General features: G+C 41.8%; 1 protein-coding gene across 2 annotated transcripts; it reads right to left on the reverse strand.

Moving 5' to 3' along the window:
• Positions 1 to 329: 329 nt before the first annotated feature.
• Positions 330 to 7,785, reverse strand: LOC109870643 (SLIT and NTRK-like protein 5). Of its 2 annotated transcripts, none has more exons than XM_020461214.2 (2): positions 7,483 to 7,785; positions 330 to 5,472 (listed from the first exon to the last, which is right to left on the reverse strand). In XM_020461214.2, exons 1-2 carry the CDS (start codon positions 7,513 to 7,515, stop codon positions 2,809 to 2,811), a joined length of 2,697 nt encoding a protein of 898 aa, XP_020316803.1. In that variant the 5' UTR covers positions 7,516 to 7,785; the 3' UTR covers positions 330 to 2,808. The 2 variants fall into 2 exon arrangements, with proteins under 2 accessions (XP_020316803.1, XP_020316804.1); XM_020461215.2 differs by having other exon boundaries at positions 6,679 to 7,785.
• Between the last annotated feature and the right edge of the window lie 16,295 nt (positions 7,786 to 24,080).

Below are 24,080 nucleotides of genomic sequence, written 5' to 3' on the forward strand. Positions count from 1 at the left end.
GATAAGCTTTCAACAAAATACACAGCATGATCAACCAACATTGATAATATATATAATATAGAGGGAAAATGACACAATCTTCAAAAGACAGCAGAGGATTGAGAGTATTTCAGATGATGTAACATTGTTCTTGTTTTGCACAGATGTATATCTTTCCTGGATGAAATTGTGAGAGGCGGTGTAAACTGTGTGGCTCCTGTAATCTTTGTATTGCTATGAAACAAGCCAGTGGGCTTTTGGAGGAAGTATTTCATAATCCACCCTCCCGGTGTGCTATGACATTTACTACTACTAACATATTGGAGGGTGAAGGAAAAACAGAGACAGTATACAGAATGAATGCACATATTTTATTCATTGGCTAACAATAGCAGAAACAGCACTTTTTAAGATACATTTATCTCTGTGCTCACATCTTATACCCAAGTTGCATTCCCTCTCGTCCTGTGTGTTTCCACAATAAAAACCAGGCTTTGCACTCAGTGAAGCAGCAGTCCGCAAGGAGATGCAGCTGGCACATTCTATTTACAAAGTTGAAGTAAGAAGTTAGAATTCACCAAATGACTTACATATGGAGAACTAAAGGGACAAGTCAATAAAAAATTGACATAAGTGGAACACTCTCTAGACCTCATTTACAAAACCCTTATGTAAAAAATTCAGAAAAAAACAAACTGATGTGTACCTGTTCGTACAAACAGATTTCCATGAGTAACATTTAATTTTTACAATCTCTTTGATATACTTGAATGTGATACAAACATTGTGTGTAGTTTTACTGCAATGGCTATTTGCTTGTGATATATACACTGTACACACTAACTGCATATTAAATCAATAAAGGCTAAGGAGGTGGGCGGGAATTACAGTAAATGATCAGATATATTCATTGAACTCTTGTCATGTGTTTTCAAACCCAACAAGAACAATGCTATGGTGCGATGACAGATACTGGAATCAAAAACACTATTTCTAACCTCAATACAAAAAAAGCAAGATCGACCATGTTGGATCCATTTTTTTAATCAAAAATCACTAACAAAGGACAGTCCTTATTACAATGCACTGGATTAACATGTCAATATTATTAACATGTTAATCTAGTGCAATGCATTCTAATAGGGACAGACTTTTCTTAGTGCTTTTGATTTTTTTTTTAAATGGCCCACAAATGGTTTAGAATGTATTATTTCTGAAACCCAGTCTGCTTTTCAGCACATACTGAGCAGCCTCTGACATAATCTCATCATAAGTTGTAGGAAATGCCAACAACACAACATGGCAGTGGTGCCCTTGGAACTAGAGACCAAACACATAGGGACTGGCAAATGTCATTACATTGACGAATGTTTACACAATTCGTTGTCAATGCTTTGAATAGACACTGCACGTACCACAGTGAAAGGACCGTCCCTGAAAATGTGTATGTCTAACAATGAATTAGAACTAGAAGATTCCTTAGTAATACCAAACAAATGTATGAATGTCCCAAAAATATTTTGAGTGATCAAACGTATACAAGTGTCAGTCACCAATCCATTCCATTGTATTTAGAGCCATTTCCAGCGATAATAGGGATACATACTGTATGAATTTGCTGTTTATTTGTTGACAATGATATTCTGAATACTGATTTTGTATCCCCAAAGATAAAAATAGGGAAATTGAGGATTGTCTCCATCCTGGGGAAAAAAAAGTGGCTTCATGCACGTATAGTGCAAAATGTCTTATAACTTTCCTTCAGAACGCAGAGGTTGCATGTCTGCAATCATTTTACATATGGCTATAGCCATGGTTATTTACACAGTCTACGACTTACGAAATATATATAAGAAAGTGACATCATATCCATTGTTGACCTGTTCGGGTCAATCAGTGCATTGCGTGCAAAGTGATAAAACAGAAACAGAAGAAGAATTACATTTCTAAATACTTGTATAAAAATAGACAATTTGAGAAAAATGATATGAGCGTACTGTTCCACCTCAAAACTGCCCGGGAATGATGAAGTATGGATTTTCCTTTTATCTTTAAAAAACATGTTGTTTTGTTTTGTTTCATGAATACCCATATGCACACAGAAGCCAGTTGAACCTCCCTTTTTGAAAAAGTGCAACAAGCATACATGAACTGCATATTTACATTAGGGCTGGGGATTGCCAGCGACCTCACGATACGATATTATCACGATACTTAAGTACCGATTCAATCTGTATTGCGATTCAAGACTGCAAAATTTGATTGCAATTTAATGTTCCAAACACACTGCTCACTTTTTGTCTGCTGCAGAGAGACAAGAGAGAACATTAGAAAATGAGAGTTGATCAATCATGGAAACAAAAGTGCTGAAAACATGAAGACTTGCTATTTAAAAAAAAAAAAGATGGAGAACAAGCTATAGGATGAAAAATACCAGAGTTTTGTTCGAAGGGTCAGCCGATAAGCGTTAGCGCTACCCTCAATTGTACAAATCGATACTTGGATATATCGATATATCATACAAAATAATTGTTACTATATATTTTTCCCCCCATCACTGATTTACATAGAGTTGTTGGCAATTTCTCAAAGCAAAGACTGAAATTGATAAACAATAAACTAGCTACTGTAGCAACAAGCTGTATTGAGGATATATAAAGACAAAATACCTCATTTTAATGTTGTTAAGGGAAAGCATCTGCATATCTGTATACTGTAGTTTCAAAAGATAGAAATCAGTGTAGAATGCTCAAATTTAACATGAGCACTATGTGCCAATGCAGCAAACATAGCAATGATTCAACCTTTTAAGGGAAAACATGAAGTCATTCAAAACTGGGTGAACGTTGTACGTTTCTCAAGAACTTCAAGGTAGTCGGGATCAATATGAAGCTTGGCTTTCAGTTCCCAGTACTCGCTCCTGTTAGGCTCAACATAAACAGTACTTGGTGCTGTGCAATATAATATTGTCTGTTGTATTCTTTCTGGGTGCATGTATTGGTGTCTGATATCGAAGTCGGACGTACACTGATTTGATGAATGGGCAGTATGCCTGCAAGGTAAAGCATTGCTGTAAGATGACGGGTTGTCTTCGGGTTCTACATCTCTGTAGTAATACTGATGATTGTCTTGTAAGAGGGACTGTTTGTTGAGTGGCTCTGGAGTGCTAATACTGTATTCAGAGCTTATTGCGTTACTACCCGCCTCTTCAACCAAGTGATTATTCAAAAACACCCCATTCAACTCATCAAAGTCTCTGTACCCATCCACTGACTTGCTCTGGCTTGGGCTATAGACGGTACTCTTGCATGTGTGTTCTGTGGGAGGGGGGACGTACTCATACACATGCCCTGCAGACGTCCTGACTTTTGGAACGGATCCCTTTTTGTAAAGACCGTACTCCGTGTTCAGCGAACTGATGCACGCGTTCATGGAGTTATTCTGCTCATTTAGAGCCTTCTGACGTCTCTTCTTCACAGCCGCAAACAGTCCTGCAGCGACAAACACTGCAACGATGAACATCAGGAGCAGGGCAAGGATCATAACAGATAGAGGAACACTGTTGACATGTGCGTCGTCGTCTAATGATGTTTCTATGGTGATAGTGCTGCCGGGAATGGTTTCTTCAGAGGGCGGGATCACGGAGGCAAGGGTATCGGAGTTATTGGGACAGAAATTACTTGTCTTAATGTATCGCATATCCTCCCCAAACAGTCTTTTAGGGGAGCCACAGATGACATTGTTGACAACCGTGCCTGTGCTGAGCTGTTCCAGCCACATCTTCATCTCCACAATTGAACAGCGGCAGTCCCAAGGGTTCTCGAACAAGTCTACCTGCACCAGTGATGTCAGCTGATCCAACACGCCACTGACAGGCAGATTGCGGAGGTGATTATTGCGAAGATTTAGTCTGGCCAATTTCAACCCATTAAAGATTTCCCCGGGTAAGGTCTTCAAGAGGTTATTATTCAGGAAGAGCAGCTGAAGGTTGGGGACATGCTGAAAGGTGTTTGACACAATGTCTCGAATGACATTGTATTCTAAATATAAGAACTGCAGGCTCTCCAATCCATAGAACATATCGACTGTGAGGCGGTCGATCAAATTCCCATTCAGGTACAGCCTACGTAACTGTGTTAAATCCCCAAAGGCTCTGTCATGGATGTGAGCAATCCGATTGTTGCCAAGGTGAAGCAAATCTAATCCAGTTGCTTCAATGAAATCTGATGTACGCACCACAGGGATATAATTCCCTGTGAGATACATCTTTTTGGGATTGTAGGGTTTGGGATTTAAGTCAGAGATGCGCTCAATCTTTCTCTCTTGGCAGTTGACATTCAGACCGAGGTCTGAAATTTGGAGATTGCAAGTACAGGCAGTAGGACAGTCCAAAGGCACAGGGGATTTAGTTTGATATGAAACGATTTGACCGTAGTTTTGCGGTTTATTGGAGGGGATGCGAGACGTGGGTTTTGACTTTAGTTTGCCTGACTGGCGAGGTCCCTTGGTGGGCCTTGACGAGGACCGTAATATGGCAGAGGATGGGAATGAGGCTGTGACTGAGGCTGGTGTGGTTCTAAAGTATGCATCAGTGGTCTGATGTCCTTGGGGACGCATCTCATACTCTGCAATAGCTCTCCTGGGACACAGTTCTGGTTTAGAGACCTCATCAAGATCTCTCCCGTGAAGCCGGAATGGAAACTCACAGACCACATCACCCACTAAAGCGGTGTAGGATATGCTCTCCAGCCAGGCCTTTAGAGCAATCAACTCACAAGTGCAGTTCCATGGGTTCTCCTCTAGTTGTAATTCCACAACACTGTCCATGTGTTCCAAAACACCCGAATATGGCAGCAGTTTCAGTTGATTCCCCCTCAGGTCAAGGTGAGTCAAAGGGACATATTGGAAAATGTTAGTGGGAAGAGTAGAAATTAAGTTGTCATTTAAAATCAGGACCTCCAGATGACGCAGTTTGCTGAAGGCATTTGGCTCAACATGGGTGATGTAATTGTAGTCTAGTTGAAGATATTCCAGACGTTCAAGGCCAACAAAAAAATCTTCCTTCAAGGCATCGATCTTGTTATTGTTGAGATGTAATCTTTTTAATCCCTGAAGTCCATTAAAAGCTCCTGATTCAACTTCGGATATGTCATTGTTGCCCAGATGCAATATTGTAAGCCCATTGTATTCAACAAAGTCATTGGCGGAGAGCCTCTTCAAAAGGTTCCCTGTGAGCAGTAAATTATACGTTGTGAAGTACACATGGCTTATTTCAGAGAGATCGACTATTCCTCTACTTTCACAGCTTACTGTCAGTATCCCCTCTTTCTCCTCACAGGCACACAATCTTCGACATATCTCTCCATAATTGTCAAACATTTCAACGATGCCCACCGATGTAGCCACCGACAATATAATTACAATCCAGAGATGCATTTTCCTGTGTCGATGGCCAAACTCACACTGTTGGGCCGCCGAAGTATGCACTGTCATCTACAGGAAGAAGATATACAGGTCATATGACGAAACATACTTAAACAACTCCATTCTCATGAGTCCTCAAACAGCCTGTAATTATAATGCTCAGGAATAGCACCTGCCCCAAGGGTAACTACTGGCTGCCACAGAATGACCCAAACTAAATGAACTAGAATAGAGCAGGACTCTTAATGAAAAGAAATTGACATTAATTACACTTCAGGTACATCCAGTAAGTAGCATAACAACGAGGTGAATAATAAACAAAGTCACACTAATAGCCCATACTTTAGCCCAGTGTGAAAACAAAAACATTCATTATTCAGTTATCTTTTAAAAGTCAGATACAATTAAATAGCCTTGATTTTCAAAAGCCATAATCAAAACAATCAACCTGGACTCAGGGGTAGACGTAACCTAGTCAAACTTAATCCGGGACACTGCAATTAGTATGATATGCTACATTTTTGTATAGCATGTATTCATTTCGTATGATATGTTAAAAAATGCAATTTGTACAGTATGTTATGAAATTTGGATAAAGTATGATATGTTGTGAATTCTGATTTGTTGTGGCTAACGTCAGCTAGGCTAGGGGTTAATGTTAGGGTTAAGAGTAAGGTTAAAGGGTTTTAAAGTTAGGGGGAAGGGTTAGCTAACATTATAAGTAGTTGCAAATTAACTAACAAGTAGTAAGTAGGTGCAAAGTTGCTAAAATTGTCTGTGATGAGATTTGAATGTGCAACCATTGGGTTGCTAGACATTCACGTTATACGCCCACACATCCGAGGTGGCAGGTAGCCTAGTGTTTAGAGCGTTGGGCCAGTAGCTGAAAGGTTGCTAGATTGAATCCCTGAGTTGACAAGGTAAAAATCTGTAGTTCTGCCCCTGAACAAGGCAGTTAACGTACTGTTCCTAGGCCATCATTGTAAATAAGAATTTGTTCTTAACTGACATGCCTAGTTAAATAAAAGTTAAATTTAAAAAAATCCACCCTGAACAACGACCCTCCCTTAAGTGACCTTCTGTCTTATATAACCATACATAACAGATCATACTAATTTGAGTATCCTGCGTTTACTTTCACTTTGATATGTCTAGTTTATGAGACCAGGCTGAAACAATACGTATATCTAAAAACAAGTATATCTAAAAACAATCCAATGCAAACACTCCCACATAGGATGTCTACATAGGATAATCATATTTAGAAATTCTTACCTCACTCACTGGTAAATAAGATTCCTTGTTAGGTATGACAACGTACGTTCCATTGTATGACTTGCAAATGTTCTAAGATGCCTATTTGTTAAGAACAGGTTAGCCGTCAGTAAAGCACTAAAGGAGGATACAAATAAACGCTGATCAACCATAACTGCCAAATGCCTTTCTCTTTTCATAACGTGCTGTGCCAGAGGAGACAACGCTATGCCTGGTAACAAAGTTGCTTATTCGGTCTCCCTGGAGGAATGTCTCTGTCTCTCTGTCTCTCTCCCTCTCTCTCTCTCTCTCTCTCTCTCTCTCACACACACACACACACACACACACACACACACACACACACGCTATCTCCCCGTCTCCTACTCGTTCACACGCGCGCGCGCACGCACACACACACACACACACACACACACACACACACAGACGAATCCTGTTTTTGTTTTCTTGATCGCACCTGCAAAAACTGCAGTTTGTATGGTGCTACCCTGACTACTACATTTACCATGAACATAACAAGGAATCCTCGGTTGACCTGTCACTACACTTAACTTTTATAATATACACGGAGACAACTTCCTTGGCATTTCTTAGCAAATAGCCTGCAATTTAGCCCCTTCAACTAATACGCAACCACCAAGGGGCATAACATACGACTATATATGACAATCAACCTAAAGATAATAAGCACCTCGACTTTTAACATTTGCAAGTGTCCTCCACTCACCCACGAACGTCTGATAAATGTCATGTAGTTTAATGCAATACAGATTTTTTTTTTTATGAAATTGAATGGACACATCTTACCCAGATACAGTTCCAAAAGGCGTTACACTGCATGGATACCGATACTGTCCAAACGTGATCAATAATTAATCGGCTTCCAAGTGTTTCGTGTCGTCGAAAGATGGAGAGTGAGTGAACGCGTTCACCATGTTAAAACGGAGGACCGTTATTATTCACAAGATGGTCAATCTAGCAGGGAAACCGATTACGGTGCGCCTGCTTCGTTTAGAATCAACTGTAACGACATAATGTCATCAGCACTCTAGAAAAAAAATGATACATTTAACTTTTCACATGAAAATCATCCCATCCTCTGAGGTAATAATCCACCCCTCTTCTCCACACCCAAAATATCAAAACGTGAGAAAGAATACACCCCTCAACTAATATAAAAATGGTAGGACTTGCATTGCAACGTATTCAAATCTCGAGTATGCTATTTTAGGCATCTCACCTTGAACAAGTGTTGACCATGTGATACAGTGATTCACACCTGCAAATGATTAGTCTGTTTGTTTTATGTTAATGTAGCCTATTATGAGGGCAGGCTGTGTTTAAAGAGCTTAGTTAACACTGCCTGAAGCCTCCGGTGTCCCTGTTGTTGACAACCACCCCTGGAATGAACTGTCACTATTTCTCTTCTCTACAGTATATTCATCCAACTTGGACAGTGACCTAAATTATGTAGTCTTCCCTCAACAACGTTCATATTATCATCCGGTGCATGAAATATACAATTTCACCCGTGTCATGCATGGGATGCATTTTGAGAGATGAGAACTGAGGTCTGTGAACTGTTTGTAGCATCCAGAAAAATAACTGATGGAAATGATGTCAGAATGGAACCTTTACAACTATGCCTGTTTATCCAATAATCGCCCATATTAGATGTGTCCAATCATCTGCCCTGGAACAGCATATTGTTTACATGTTAAAATGTTACATTTTTGATCATGATATCAAAGCCAACAACTATTTTGCCTGGGTTGTTCGTAATTGGTTGTTACTACTGGTGCGCCTCATCTGCCTCATCTGCCTCGTCATGTTAGCTTCGCTCTAAACCTTGATCTTTATGAAACCAGACAGTATTCGAGGCAGTCAGAAGTACCATGGGTTATACCATGTATTTTTCCACATTTTGTTACTTTACAGCCTTGTTGTAAAATGTATTAAAATGTTGTTGTTTTTCACCCCTCATCAATCTACACACAATTCCCCATTATTTATGACAAAGCAAAAACAGGTTTTTATAAATGTCAGCAAATTTCTTAAAATGTCTTACATAAGTATTCAGACCCTTACTCAGTACTTCGTTGAAGCACCTTTGGCATTCTTCTTGGGGATGACGCTACAAGCTTGGCACACCTGTATTTGGGAAGTTTCTCCCATTTTTCTTCCATGTTCGATGAGGGTTCAAGTCCGGGCTCTGGCTGGGCCACTCAAGGACATTCGGAGATTTGTCCTGAAGCCACTCCTGCGTTGTCTTGGCTGTGTGCTTAGGGTATTTGTCCTGTTGCAAGGTGAACTTTCACCACAGTCTGAGGTCCTGAGTGCTCTGGAGCAGGTTTTAATCAAGGATATCTCTGTAGTTTGCTCCACTCATCTTTCCCTCAACCCTGACTAGTCTCCTAGTCCCTGCCGCTGAAAAATATCCCCACAGCATGATGCTGCCACCACCATGCTTCACCATAGGGATGGTGCCAGGTTTCCTCCAGACAAAGTGTTCAATCTTGGTTTCATCAGACCAGAGAATCTTGTTTCTCATGGTCTGAGAGTCCTTTAGGTGCCTTTTGGCAAACTCCAAGCAGGCTGTCATTCGCCTTTCACTTCCGTCTGGCCACTCTACCATAAAGGCCTGATTGGTGCAGTGCTGCAGAGATGGTTGTCCTTCTGGAAGGTTCTCCCGTCTTCACAGAGGAACTCTAGAGCTCTGTCAGAGTGAACATCGGGGTCTTGGTCACCTCCCTGACCAAAGCCCTTTTCTCCCGATTGCTCAGTTTGTCCGGGCGGCAAGTTATAGGAAGAGTCTTGGTGGTTCCAAACTTCTTCCATTTAAGATTGATGGCGGCTACTGTGTTCTTGGGGACCTTCACTGTAGCATCAGATCCCGGTGCTCTACAGACAATTCCTTCAACCTCATGGCTTGGTTTTTGCTCTGACATGCACTTTCAACTGTGTGACCTTATATACTGTAGACAGGTGTGTGCCTTTCCAAATCATGTCCACTTGGATTTACCAGGGGTGGACTCCAATCAAGTTGTAGAAACATCTCAAGGATGATCAATGGAAACAGGATCCACCTGAGCTCAATTTCGAGTCTCATAGCAAAGGGTCTGAATACTTATGTAAATAAGGCATTTCTGTTTTTTATTTTGAATACATTTGCAAACATATCTAAAAAACTGTTTTCTCTTTGTCATTATGGGGTATTGTGTGTAGATTGATGAGAGATTTAAAAATATATATATATTAGAATAAGGCTGTAACATAACAAAATGTGGAAAAATGGAAAGGGTCTGAAAATGCACTGTGTCTAACATTTTAAAACTACCTTGTGTGTGCTGTGTGTAGCAGCATATGAAGAAAAGTGCTTGGACACACTCCTGAAGCTAGTGTTGTCTGCTGTCAGTCATGTGGATAACATCTGGTATCATTTTACAGAACTGTGTGGCATGTAGCTGTCCCTCATCATTGCCTGTCTGTGATGAGTTTCACATGAGGAGATAGAAGCGGATTTAATGCTGTATTTTACTTTGAGGTATTGTGGTGCATCCCTAATCTTCTGGGTCTGACTGGTGTGCAAAGTGCATAAGGCTTGGGGCTTTCTATCGGCTTCAGGGATTTGTACTCAGTGTATTGCTTATTGAGAATCCGTAGCATCAGCCAAACCCTGTCATTACTCTACAATCTGTGAATACATTACCATTGATGTTTGTTGTAACATGATAAGAAAAACCATTAGCTTGATTTACAGAATACATTAATGCAGTATTTACAGCTCTTAACACACCATTTTCAATGACACTAATTATTTTGATTTAATATTCATTGTTACACGTGTGTGTGTGTGTGTGTGTCCTTGAGCGCATCTGCGTTTGCGCTGTTGGTTTGTCTTTCCTACAGATAAATCATGTACATCCGAAGAGCAGGAAAAACACGCAGTACACTACTTGAGGCATCGTGAGGCATGGCTTGAGACTGATTTAATATCTTATCAAGTCTTCCATGACACTGAGCACGCTCTGCACCTCCGTCTGGGAACACAATGCTCTTCGCAGTGAAGAAGAGACACACAAATGACTCTGAAAATGATTGATGACTCATAATCTAGGGTCACATGGTCTGAGATTCACAAGTCAAGCTTCTATTAAACACGTGTTCTGTACTGTTACGTTTAGCGGAAATTCATGTGGAGCATAAGAAAGTCCCCTCAGCATCATATGATAGTGAACTCTGTACACCAGTGATGTCGGCTCATTTGCCAAGGTTGCTCTCCATGTAGAATTCCTATGAGAAAGATAACCAAATAGAGACCACACAGAGAGCTTGTAGTAATTAATAATTCGTTCCAAACAGATGTGTGGTGTAAGCTTTTGATAACAATAACACATCAACTAAATAATGTGTTGTTCTAAGCAAAGCTCTGATATGAATAATAACAAAGGCAATATTTTGTATTTTCTTGAAATCTTTGGACACAGCATGGTGTGTTTGCTGAATTGTTCACACGTACAATTGGCAAAACAGCTTGTAAACTGATTGACATCTCAGAGGGCATAGGTAAGCGGATTCTCTGACTGAGGAGTGCAAGTTTTGCACAGTTTGTTACCCAACGCAGTCAGAAAAGGTGACTCAGCCCACATAAAGCAACTCCAACGTTTTTGGCACTGGCTTCCTCTCTGAAAATATAAACTTTTATGTCTCACTGTGAAATAGGAAGAGCTGCCAGTGGGGGTATGAACAAACAAGACGTATAGGTCTATCCCCCAGTGTCTAGCCTCAGGGAACAACATAGCACAATGCACTCATATAACCCTCCCTTAGGGACCTACTGGATGGCTGGACTTCAGCTCTCAACACGAAGGTAAGTACCTCTATGAGGACTATGTACTAGGACTATTTTAGTCTGTTAAATAAATGAACACTGCCAGGTTAACATGTTCCTGTGAGGATGGAGAGAGATTGTGACTATTGTACACCACGGCCTACTTCAACTGTGGAAGATGACTAGTTATGATATACAATAGCGCCCTCTGCTGATATCTTTTTTATTGAATTAAAAAGGTCATAACAGGTAGCCTGGCTGACTCGACTGCTAGGGAGAGCTGTGACACACTGGTCTGGACAGGAGTCCCTTTGTTGGTGCAACATTTGTGCAAAAATGTATTTTAGCTTTGATAGTTTTTTTCCTGTGGGGTTGAGACCTCATTGTTTGGATTTGAAAATCCAGCAGTTGTATTGGAAAGGGCAGCGCTCAGGGTCTGTGTGTGTTTGAGTGAGAAAGACACAGTAGAGAGCCCATCATTAAAAAACCACAGTGCCCTTCATTATCGACACATCATGCCTACAGCATCAAGGAGCCTTTCCAGACTCTGAAGTCGAAAGACTTTGAGCGGGTGTAAGCCAGATGACATTATAGGGTCATTGTCAGGGGCGGACTGGGACCAGAAATGTTCTCTGGCAGTTCTAACACACCCATTTTTCTTTTAGAATGGCCCCCATTTTTAGCCAGATAATGATAATTTGGCTTAAAGCTAGAATCCTTAATTGAAACAATAACAAAGCGATCAACCCACCTCTGTTTTGGTAAAAAGCTGAGGGATGAGCCTGGAGAAATGTAACCACTCTCAAATTCATAGACAGAGATTTGGATGCAAGGACTGGCCATCCAGTTGAACTAAACACATGAGGCATTTAGGAGTTATATTATTTAAAAATCCATGGGTATACATCATGTAGTAATTAAGGATTCTAGCTTTTAAAAAATCGAAGTTAGACAGGCCCCACTGGGCTAAAAATGGACAAGCCCATCTGGCATTTTTCCGAAATGCCAGATGGCCAGTCCGCTCCCTGGTCATTGTACATACACAGACAGACAGACAGACAGACAGACAGACAGACAGACAGACAGACAGACAGAAGACAGACAGACAGCAGACAGACAGACAGACGACAGACAGACAGACAGACAGACAGACAGAACAGACAACAGACAGACAGAGACAGACAGACAGACAGACAGACAGACAGACAGACAGACAGACAGACAGACAGACAGACAGACAGACAGACAGACAGACAGACAGACAGACAGACAGACAGACAGACAGGACAGACAGACAGACAGACAGACAGACAGACAGACAGACAGACAGACGACAGACAGGACAGACAGACAGACAGACAGACAGACAGACAGACAGACAGACAGACAGACAGACAGGACAGACAGACAGACAGACAGACAGACAGACAGACAGACAGACAGACAGACAGACAGGACAGACAGACAGACAGACAGACAGACAGACAGACAGACAGACAGACAGACAGACAGACAGACAGACAGACAGACAGAAGACAGACAGACAGACAGACAGACAGACAGACAGACAGACAGACAGACAGACAGACAGACAGACAGACAGACAGACAGACAGACAGACAGACAGACAGAACAGACAGACAGACAGACAGACAGACAGACAGACAGACAGACAGACAGACAGACAGACAGACAGACAGACAGACAGACAGACAGACAGACAGACAGGACAGACAGACAGACAGACAGACAGACAGACAGGACAGACAGACAGACAAGACAGACAGACAGACAGACAGACAGACAGACAGACAGACAGACAGACAGACAGACAGACAGACAGACAGACAGACAGACAGACGACAGACAGACAGACAGACAGACAGACAGACAGACAGACAGACAGACAGACAGACAGACAGACAGACAGACAGACAGACAGACAGACAGACAGACAGACAGACAGACAGACAGACAGACAGACAGACGACAGACAGACAGACAGACAGACAGACAGACAGACAGACAGACAGACAGACAGACAGACAGACAGACAGACAGACAGACAGACAGACAGACAGACAGACAGACAGACAGACAGACAGACAGACAGACAGACAGACAGACAGACAGACAGACAGACAGACAGACAGACAGACAGACAGACAGACAGACAGACAGACAGACAGACAGACAGACAGACAGACAGACAGACAGACAGACAGACAGACAGACAGACAGACAGACAGACAGACAGACAGACAGACAGGACAGACAGACAGACAGACAGACAGACAGACAGACAGACAGACAGACAGACAGACAGACAGACAGACAGACAGACAGACAGACAGACAGACAGACAGACAGACAGACAGACAGACAGACAGACAGACAGACAGACAGACAGACAGACAGACAGACAGACAGACAGACAGACAGACAGACAGACAGACAGACAGACAGACAGACAGACAGACAGACAGACAGACAGACAGACAGACAGACAGACAGACAGACAGACAGACAGACAGACAGACAGACAGACAGACAGACAGACAGACAGACAGACAGACAGACAAGACAGACAGGACAGACAGGACAGACAGACAGACAGACAACAGACAGACAGACAGACAGACAGACAGACAGACAGACAGACAGACAGACAGACAGACAGGACAGACAGACAGACAGACAGACCGAAGACAGACAGACAGACAGACAGACAGACAGACAGACAGACGACAGACAGACAGACAGTCGACAGACAGACAGACAAGACAGACAGACAGACAGACAGACAACAGACAGACAGACAGACAGACAGACAGACAGACAGACGACAGACAGGACAGACCAGACAGACAGACAGACAGACAGACAGACAGACAGACAGACAGACAGACAGACAGACAGACAGACAGACAGACAGACAGACAGACAGACAAACAGCAGGACAAGGACCAGACAGACAGACAGGACAGACAGACAGACAGAACAGACAGACAGACAGACAGACAGACAGACAAGACATTACAGACAGACAGACAGACAGACAGACAGCAGACAGACAGACAGACAGACAGGACAGACAGACAGACAGACAGACAGACAGACAGACAGAATATCAACATACAATGTGTCACTAAATAATAGTGACACATTGGGAAAGGTATCTAGGTTGAAAGTAAATTGATGTCGCTAACATTTTAGTCAGTATGAGTGACAATTGTGTAAAATAATCTGATTTAATTGGTCATCCAGATTTATATCAGCAGATTTATATCAGGACACAGTCCAGAGTACATGTGGTTCCAAGTTTAACCACAGTGTGGCAGTGTTAAACCCTCAAAAAAGGCTATTCTCAGGTTGGTGTTGTCTGTGTGGCGCTTCACAGGTAAAGAAACAACACTTGTGGCTTGAGAAGTCCGAGTATTACTTATTTGATATTTGTTGACAAAAACATGTAACAAAACGCCTGTTATTTTTTTCTCTCTTAAAAAAATACTCCAACCACTGGTGTTGTTTTCTGTTCGGTTCACCTCTTACTCAGCTCGTTATTGATGTGTAAAGTCATAACATGTTTGCTAAAGTCAATTGCTGTATAGTGTCTGCATGTGCAGAGATAACAGTAGAGCTTCCTTTCACCTTAATTGAAAACTATGCTCACCTTATCTCTGTTTCACATGCTGACAATACTCTCATGCCCAATAACAACATTTTGTCGTTGGTAGAGAGATGAAAAACTTACCAAAAATAAATACCTTTCGTACATTATTCAGTTGAATACAGTTCAAAGGATACCCATTAATCTAACAATAAATGCATAAAAAATGTTGCAGTTGGAGAATGTGCGTTTTGCATGCTCTGTATCTCCTAGACATTTCAAATATCTATGTTGTAAAATAGTTGCTATTGAGCACAATATTGGGAGTTGGGAAATTTAAATGACAGAAAGCTGAGAGCAGCTGTGTTTCCCCACAATTGCACTTAGACATTTTATGCAATCCGAACACATTGTTTCTCTCCTGGAACACAGATGGGCGAGGGGAAGTGATAGTAGCTTGCTCATGAGGTTAATGCACTTTATTGTTTGACCAAATTGTGGTTTCAGCTGGCCAAAAGACAGGACGTGACCTATGTAGAATGTGCAGCTCGCACCGATGCAACCAATTTAAAAGGTAACTCGCACAGCCAAGTCAAAGGGTCGCAAAATGTGACTGGATGGTTACAGTCTGGAGCCCTGGATCAGACTATCAATTGTCAATTACGGATACAATTACGAATACAATAAGTAGGCTATGGCCAGATAGGCACACCCCCCTAGGCTACTCCCACCCCTCGCCGGTGCCGATTACACTGGGATCATTCACATACACTACATACACCCACCCACATAAAACAGACACACAGACCAACACAACACAAACACACCTACCGGTGAAGGCTGCTGAGTAAATGGAAGCCATGTGTTTGATGTATTTGATACCATTCCACTTATTCCGCTCCAGCCATTACCAAGAGCCCATCCTTCCCAATTAAGATGCCACCAACCTCCTGTGACACAAATCAAATCAAATCAAAGTGAATTTGTCACATGTGCCGAATACAACAGGTGTAGGTAGACCTTACAGTGAAATGCTCACTTGCAGGCTCTAACCAATAGTGCAAAAAAAGGTATTAGGTGAACAATAGGTAAGTAAAGAAATAAAACAAGAGTATAAAGACAGGCTATATACAGTAGTGAGGCTATAAAAGTAGCGAGGCTACATACAGACACCGGTTAGTCAGGCTGATTGAGGTGGTATGTACATGTAGATATGGTTAAAGTGACTATGCATATATGATGAACAGAGAGTAGCAGTAGCGTAAAAGAGGAGTTGGCGGGTGGTGGGTGGCGGGACACAATGCAGATAGCCCGGTTAGCCAATGTGCGGGAGCACTGGTTGGTCGGCCCAATTGAGGTAGTATGTACATGAATGTATAGTTAAAGTGACTATGCATATATGATACACAGAGAGTAGCAGCAGCATTACACACACACACACACACGCACGCACACTCACACACACACAATTTTACACTCATCATTTGCTGCTGCTACTCTGTTCTCTATTTTACTGTTATTATTATCTATCCTTATGCTTAGTCACTTTACACTGCCTTTATGTACATATCTACCTCAAATACCTTGCACATTGATCTCGTACTGGTACTCCCTGTATATAGCTTCATTCTTGTGTATTTTATTTTATTCTTCCAATATTCAAATTTTTCTATTTTTAAATCCTGCGTTGTTGGGAAGGGCTCGAATGCAAGCATTTTACGGTAAAGTCTACACCAATTGTGACTCCTGAGTGGCGCAGCGGTCTAAGGCACTGCATCTCAGTGCAAGAGGCGTCACTACAGACACCCTGGTTTGACTCCAGGCTATATCACAACCGGCCATGATTGGGAGTCCCATAGGGCGGTGCACAATTGGCCCAGCGTCGTCTGGGTTTGGCCGGGATAGGCCGTCATTGTAAATAAGAATTTGTTCTTAACCGACTTGCCTAGTTAAATAAAGGTTAAATAAAAAAAATGTATTTGGCGCATGTGACAAATTTGATTTGATAAGGGGTGTACTGACAAATAAGGGACAGTTTTCTTTTACAGGTTACAAAGTCAATTCTGTCTGAAGAAGCTAATACAGGCAATTGGCATAGCAACTGTGACAATCTGTATGCTTCTGTCTGCTGTTAGTAGAGTTGGTGCATAGAGTATCAGTCAGTGGAGGCTACTGATGGGAGGACGGCTCATAATAATGGCTGAAACGGCAAGAATGGAAGGGCATCAAACACCTTGAAAACATGTTTGATACCATTCCACCAACTCCACTCCAGCCATTACCACGAGCCCGTCCTGCCCAATTAAGGTGCCACCGACCTCCTGTGATATCAGCACCACCCACTGTGGTGGCACCGTGTACTACATTGGTGTAGATGACAACTGTGGCTCCTGGAGGAGCTGGTCACAACAAAATCTGAGGAGTGAGGTGGCTAGAGGATGGCTAAACTGATGTGACACCAGTGTGCTGCGAGACTAGCTTTCTTTAGCAGTGTCTCTTTAATTCCAGAGAGCTCTGGATGGAAGCGTTGGGGACCGCACACAACAGGCCGGTGATTACAGCCCCGGCGTTCAAACGTAGGTGTCTATGATGTTGCCATGGCAACACGGTAACTCACATCACTTTTATGACAGCGTTTGCTCTCCATCTGAACCTGAGGACTTCACAATACCATCATTTAATAAGAGCACTATTATGAAGCTCTATTAGAGGTTCAGACCATGTCATATAGTTTTTTGTTGTTTCCCAGTTCCGGTTCAATCGTATTTCATTTAATCTTTGACAGAGACCAATTTATCTTGTTGATTTTTGTTGCTTGCTTGGTTTATCCACAAAAGTTTATCCACTGTGTGTGCATGTGTGCGTATGTGTATGTATGTGTGTGTGTGTGTGTATGTATATGTATATATAGATGTGTGTGTGTGTGTGTGTGTTCACGTGCGTGCCTGTGTATTTGGTGCAGCTTGGTGTTATGTTCTCGTTACGCTCCAGTGATACTCAGTCAACTGACCGTCTCCTCACCTCCTCTCCTTTCCTCCCACGTGGATTTTGTTATAAAACAGGGTGGAAATCAGGCTGAGCCGACATAAACAGAATAGATATTTATTTCACGTTTATCAGACCATTCACCATCCAAGCAGTTATGGAGTTGCTTTCATTTTCACATCATAGATGTTCAGCCTGAGGCATTTCCCAGAGTAATATGTGATGGCAGACAGGACTCAGACAGTTGTACATCACCAATACTGTTATGTGTGTTCTCCACATAAAACCCAAGGAACTAAGGCATTTTTTGGTGGGTAATTTCACTAACCCCATTAACATGGGTTCTGGCTGCCATGCACAATGACACATCCAATATTTAAATTAAATATGTATGTATGCATGAACGTATGTTCATGTAGAGCTACAGTTCTCACTATGTAACAGTCGTGATGAAAAGGAGAAAGTGAGTCTGTACTGCATGTTTAATTTTAAATTCAAAGGATAAGGGGATAATTACTTGCCATCAGAGTGTGTGAAAGAGGAGATAAGGACCGCCAAAAATAGATGATGAAGAATTGTCTCTGTGTTACATCCTAGTGGGGTGAGAATGGGAATGAAAACAGTTTGAGAACATTATTCACTGGCAAATAAGACTCCAAATATATTTGCAACTCTCCGACTGTTACTGCCTTGTACAGTTTGTGTTAGTTTAGAAATGCTGAATGTAAACGGAAGGCCTGCAAACTTCAAGTATTCTATGAGATAATGAAGGATCTGAGGGGAAATGACGCAAGAGCAAACTACTTCTCTACCCTGATCTCTGAGAACTCCCACAACTTAAATTGTGTTTAAGACAATTGACCGTGTTCTTGGTCCCCCCCCCCCCCCCCCCCCAACAGTGATACTCTCACATCCCCTGATCTCTGTGAACAGATTTTACGGTTCTTTACAGAGAAGATAGAACATTTTAGATCGCAGATTGACAGTAACCGACACAATACCAGCATTTCTGATCAGGAGACACTTGAGGCAACTTCTCTGAGACTGTCAACTGCTTCCTTTTCCTCATTTGAGCAAATATCCTTTGAGTCCCTCCTTGATACTGTAGCTCACATGAAGACCTCTTCCTGCTCCTTGGACATGATCCCTACTAGACTACTAAAAGAGGTTATGCCTACTGTTTGCCCCAACATGCTGTCTATAGTAAATAGCTCCCTGACCTCTGGCTCCTTTCCAGCCTATTATAAAACCGCTCTGGTCCAACCTCTCCTTAAAAACCCCAGTCTAGACCCCTCCTCACTGAGTAATTATAGATCTATCTATCTAAGTCATTTTCAAGCAATTGGTGGCTTGAGTATGAACAACTTATTTGAACAGTTCCAGTTGGGCTTCCGCTCACTTCACAGCATGGAATCTGCTTGATTGAAAGTCAGTAATGACAATTGTGTTGGCTGCTGATGCTGGTTAATGCTATACTCTAGTTATTTTGATCCCAGTGCCACATTTGATACTATTGATTATATCATCCTTGTTGACCAGCTGGAGAGGTGGGTGGAAACTCTGTCGTTGCCCTCGACTAGTTCAGGTCATATCTACGTGGCACATGTTTCTCAGTGAGCGTGTGTGGTTTGGTATCGTCCCCAGCACCTAATCACTATGGTGTCCCTCAGGGATCAATTCTGGGCCCCATCCTTTTCCCCTGTATATGCTTCCTCTTGGAGACATCATCCATAATCATAACATTCCGTTGCACTGCAACGTGGATGACACACAGCTTTATCTACCAATCAGACCAAGTGACCAAGCTAGCCTAGCTACCCATCACAAGTGTCTTGCTGACATCAACTTTTGGATGTCTGACAATTTTCTCCAGCTCCAATGATAAGAAATCAGAGGTTGTATTATTTGGTCGCCACCTTGCTAGAACCCAGACTGTAAATAACTCCGGTCATTTGTCCACCAATGTAAGGCCCATGGCCAGAAACCTTGAGGTCTTCTTTGACTCTGACCTAAACCTTAAACTGCATGTAAAGAAGGTTGTCCTGTCCTGCTGTTATCATCTAAGAAATATAGCTAAAGTCATGTATTTTATTTCAGTCACTGGTCTGGAGAAAGTTATACACGCTTTATGTCCTGTACCTCTTTGTTTCAGTCAGAAATCACTCCATCATCTACAGTCAGTTCAAAAAGCTCAGCTTTTAACAGGCACTAGAAAATGTAACCATATCACATCTGTTTTAGCTTCTCTACACTGGCCACCAGTCACTTTCAGAATAGATTTTAAAATGTGGTTAGTCACATTTAAGGCTAGGCTTGGTTTAGCCCCATCCTATATCTCTGATATTTTATCCTCCTATGAGTCAGGATGCAGCCTGAGATCCTCTGGAAGTGCACTGTTGACCATTCCAAAGTCTAGTTTGAAAACGAAAGGAGACCGGGCATTTTCCATTAGGGAAAGCCCCTAGACTTTGGAACGGTCTTCAAGAGGAAATCAGGCTTGCAGATTCAGTGTCTCTTTTAAAATCTTTTATAAAGAGGCTTTTCATGCATGATTTCAATGTATGATTTTAATTAGCTATGTTGTTTCATTCTCCTTTCTTCTGTATTTGTTAGTACTTTTATTGTATTTTATAATGTGAAACGCTTTGTTACTTGTATTGAAAAGCTCTATACAAATAAAGTTATTGTCCAAAAAGAAATAAATAAGTTTATTGGTCGCATACACAGTTTAGCAGATGTGTTACTAGCTCCCTAACAGTGCAGTAAAATGTCAAACAAGTACACAAATAATAAATATATACATATACAATGTAAGGTACTGTATATATATTTTTTCATATTATTATTATTATTATCAGGCGACTCATCTCCACAGTGGTGCTCAATTCTTAGTCCAGTTAACTTGGAAACAGCTGTGGTAAGCATGGCTGATAGTACCTCTTTGAGTGATTAAATTGCAATCGATTTCTGTCAAATGTCAGAAAAAGCAAGGGTCCAGTGCCATTTAATCCGTGTCAGATGAAAGCTGAAGGTAAGGGGGCTCTGTTATCACTCATGTGTCACCCCAGCTGGAGAGTGACAGAGTGGTACCATGGGTTTAATTGCCGTTAACACTTCTAGTGGGGACCTGCTGTCGGAGTCTCAAAGGCACTGGCCAGTCAACGGGAGTGAGTTGGGAGGGAGGGCCGTGTTTAATTTGGGATTGAGGGAAAGCAGCCATGTTTATTTGTGGCATTCAAAGGAAATAAAGGGTAACGTCCGGAGAGGCTGAAATAAGTTTGAACTCCGCACGGGTAAAAGTAAGACTATTCTGGAGTAAAGGCAAAAACTTTTAAAAGCTCCTAAAAGTAGCAGCAATATGAAGTACTGCTTTAGCTGAATGAGTCATACGATGAGAATGTATGGGCATGAGTGCCATTCAATTACAGTGATGGATGTCAGAATGTCCTAGTATTTTTTCCCAGGTGGAAAAAATCAGCAGCAGATATTTCTGAAATCTTATCCAACAGAGTTTGTAACTATTTGCAACTATTTCTGGTGTATGTATTGCGATGTATTACTCAATAGATGTACAATGTAAGGTATTGTATATTTATTTATTTGTATATTTATTTATGTGTTTTTATTTCACAATATATTTTACATATGCGATCAGATTGCTGGGTTGGGTGGTGAGAGTTTAAAAAAAAAGTATATATATTTATACAGTACCAGTCAAAAGTTTGGACACACCTTCTCATTACAGGGTTTTTCTTTATTTTGACTATTTTCTACATTGAATCAGGCTTTCTTGGTCAAATTGTTGCAAAGAAACCACTACTAAAGGACACCAATAATAAGAAGAGACTTGCTTGGGCCAAGAAACTCTGTCATTAGACCAGTGGAAATCTGTTCTTTGGTCTGATGAGTCCAAATTTGAGATTTTTGGTTCCAACAGCCATGTTTTTGTGAGACGCAGAGTAGGTGAACGGATGATCTCCGCATGTGTGGTTCCCACTGTGAAGCATGGAGGAGGTGTGATGGTGTGGGGGTGCTTTGCTAGTAACACTGTCCATGATATCTTTAGAATTTAAGGCACACGTAACCAGCATGGCATTCTGCATCTGGTTTGCGCTTAGTGGGACTATCATTTGTTTTTCAACAGGACAATGACCCAACACACCTCCTGGCTGTGTAAGGGCTATTTGACCAAGAAGGAGAGTGATGGTGCTGCATCAAATGACCTGGCCTCCACAATCGCCCAACCTCAACCCAATTGAGATGGTTTGGGATTATTTTTATTTAACCAGGTAGGCCAGTTGAGAACAAGTTCTCATTTACAACTGCGACCTGGCCAAGATAAAGCAAAGCAGTGCGACAAAAACAACAACACAGAGTTACACATGGGATAAACAAACATACAGTCAATAACACAATAGAAAAACACATGTACAGTGTGTGCAAATGCACTAAGATTAGGGAAGTAAGGCAATAAATAGGCCATAGAGGCAAAAATAATTACAATTTACATTGGACCACAGAGTGAAGGAAAAGCAGTCAACATGCTCAGCATATGTGGGAACTCCTTCAAGATTGTTGGAAATGCATTCATGACGCTGGTTGAGAGAATACCAAGAGTGTGCAAAGCTGTCATTAAGGCAAAGGGTGGCTGCTTTAAAGAATCTAAAATCTAAAATAAATGTTAATTTGTTTAACACTTCTTTGGTTACTACATGATTCCATAGTTGTTCTATAATGTAGAAAATAGGAAAAATAAAGAAAAGCCCTGAATGAGTAGGAGTGTCTGAACTTTTGACTGGTACTGTATATACAGTGCATTCGGAAAGAATTCAGACCCTTTCACTTTTTTCCACATTTTGCTACGAAACAGCTTTATTCTAAAATTGATTTAAATAAAAACGATCCCTCATCAATCTACACACAATACCCCAGAATGACAAAGCAAAAACAGTTTTAGAAATTTTAGCAATTTTATTTAAAACACCCCAGAAATACCTAATTTACATAAGTATTCAGACCCTTTGTTATTTGAGTGGAAATTGAGCTCCGGTGCATCCTGTTTCCATGGATCATCCTTGATATGTTTCTACAACTTGATTGGAGTTCATATGTGGTAAATTAAATGAATTGGACATGATTTGGAAAGGCACACACCTGTCTATATAAGGTCCCACAGTTGACAGTGCATGTCAGAGTATAAAAACTCATCCATGAAGTCGAATTAATTGTCCTCTGTAGAGCTCAGAGACAGGATTGTGTCGAGGCACATATCTGGGGAAGGGTGCCAAAACAGTGACCTCCAGTTTGGAACCACCAAGACTCCTAGAGCTGGCCGCACAGCCAAACTGAGCAATCGGGGGAGAAGGGCCTTAGTCAAGGATGTGACCAAGAACCCGATGGTCACTCTGACAGCTCTAGAGTTCCTCCGTGGAGATGGTAGAACCTTCCAGAAGGACAACCATCTCTGCAGCACTCCACCAATCAGGCCTTTATGGTAGAGTGGCCAGATGGAAGCCACTCCTCAGTAAAAGGATCGTGACAGCCCGCTTGGAGTTTGCCAAAAGGCACCTAAAGGACTCTCAGACCATGAGAAACAAAATTCTCTGTTCTGATGAAACCAAGATTGAACTCTTTGGCCTGAATGCCAAGTGTCACGTCTGGAGGAAACCTGGCACCATCCTTACGGTGAAGTATGGTGTAGGCAGCTTCAAGCTGTGGGGACGTTTTTCTGCGGCAGGGACTGGGAGACTGGTCAGGAATGAGGGACAGATAAGTGGAGCAAAGTACAGATCCTTGATGAAAACCTGCTCCAGAGTGCTCAGGACCTCAGACTGGGGCAAAGGTTCACCGTCCAACAGGACAACAACCCTAAGCACACAGCCAAGACAACATAGGAGTGGCTTCGGGACTAGTCTCTGAATGTCCTTGAGTGGCCCAGCCAGAGCCCAGACTTGGACGAGATCTAACATCTCTGGAGAG

The sequence above is a fragment of the Oncorhynchus kisutch genome, linkage group LG26, assembly GCF_002021735.2.
Source record: "Oncorhynchus kisutch isolate 150728-3 linkage group LG26, Okis_V2, whole genome shotgun sequence".
NCBI lineage: Eukaryota > Metazoa > Chordata > Actinopteri > Salmoniformes > Salmonidae > Oncorhynchus > Oncorhynchus kisutch.

Coding starts and splice junctions, on each gene's coding strand:
- LOC109870643 (XM_020461214.2), bottom strand. CDS start 7,515: ATGCAGTGTAACGCCTTTTGGAACTGTATCTGG. Junction 5,473..7,482: donor CCTTTTGGAACTGTATCTGG/GTAAGATGTGTC, acceptor TTCTTCCTGTAG/ATGACAGTGCATACTTCGGC.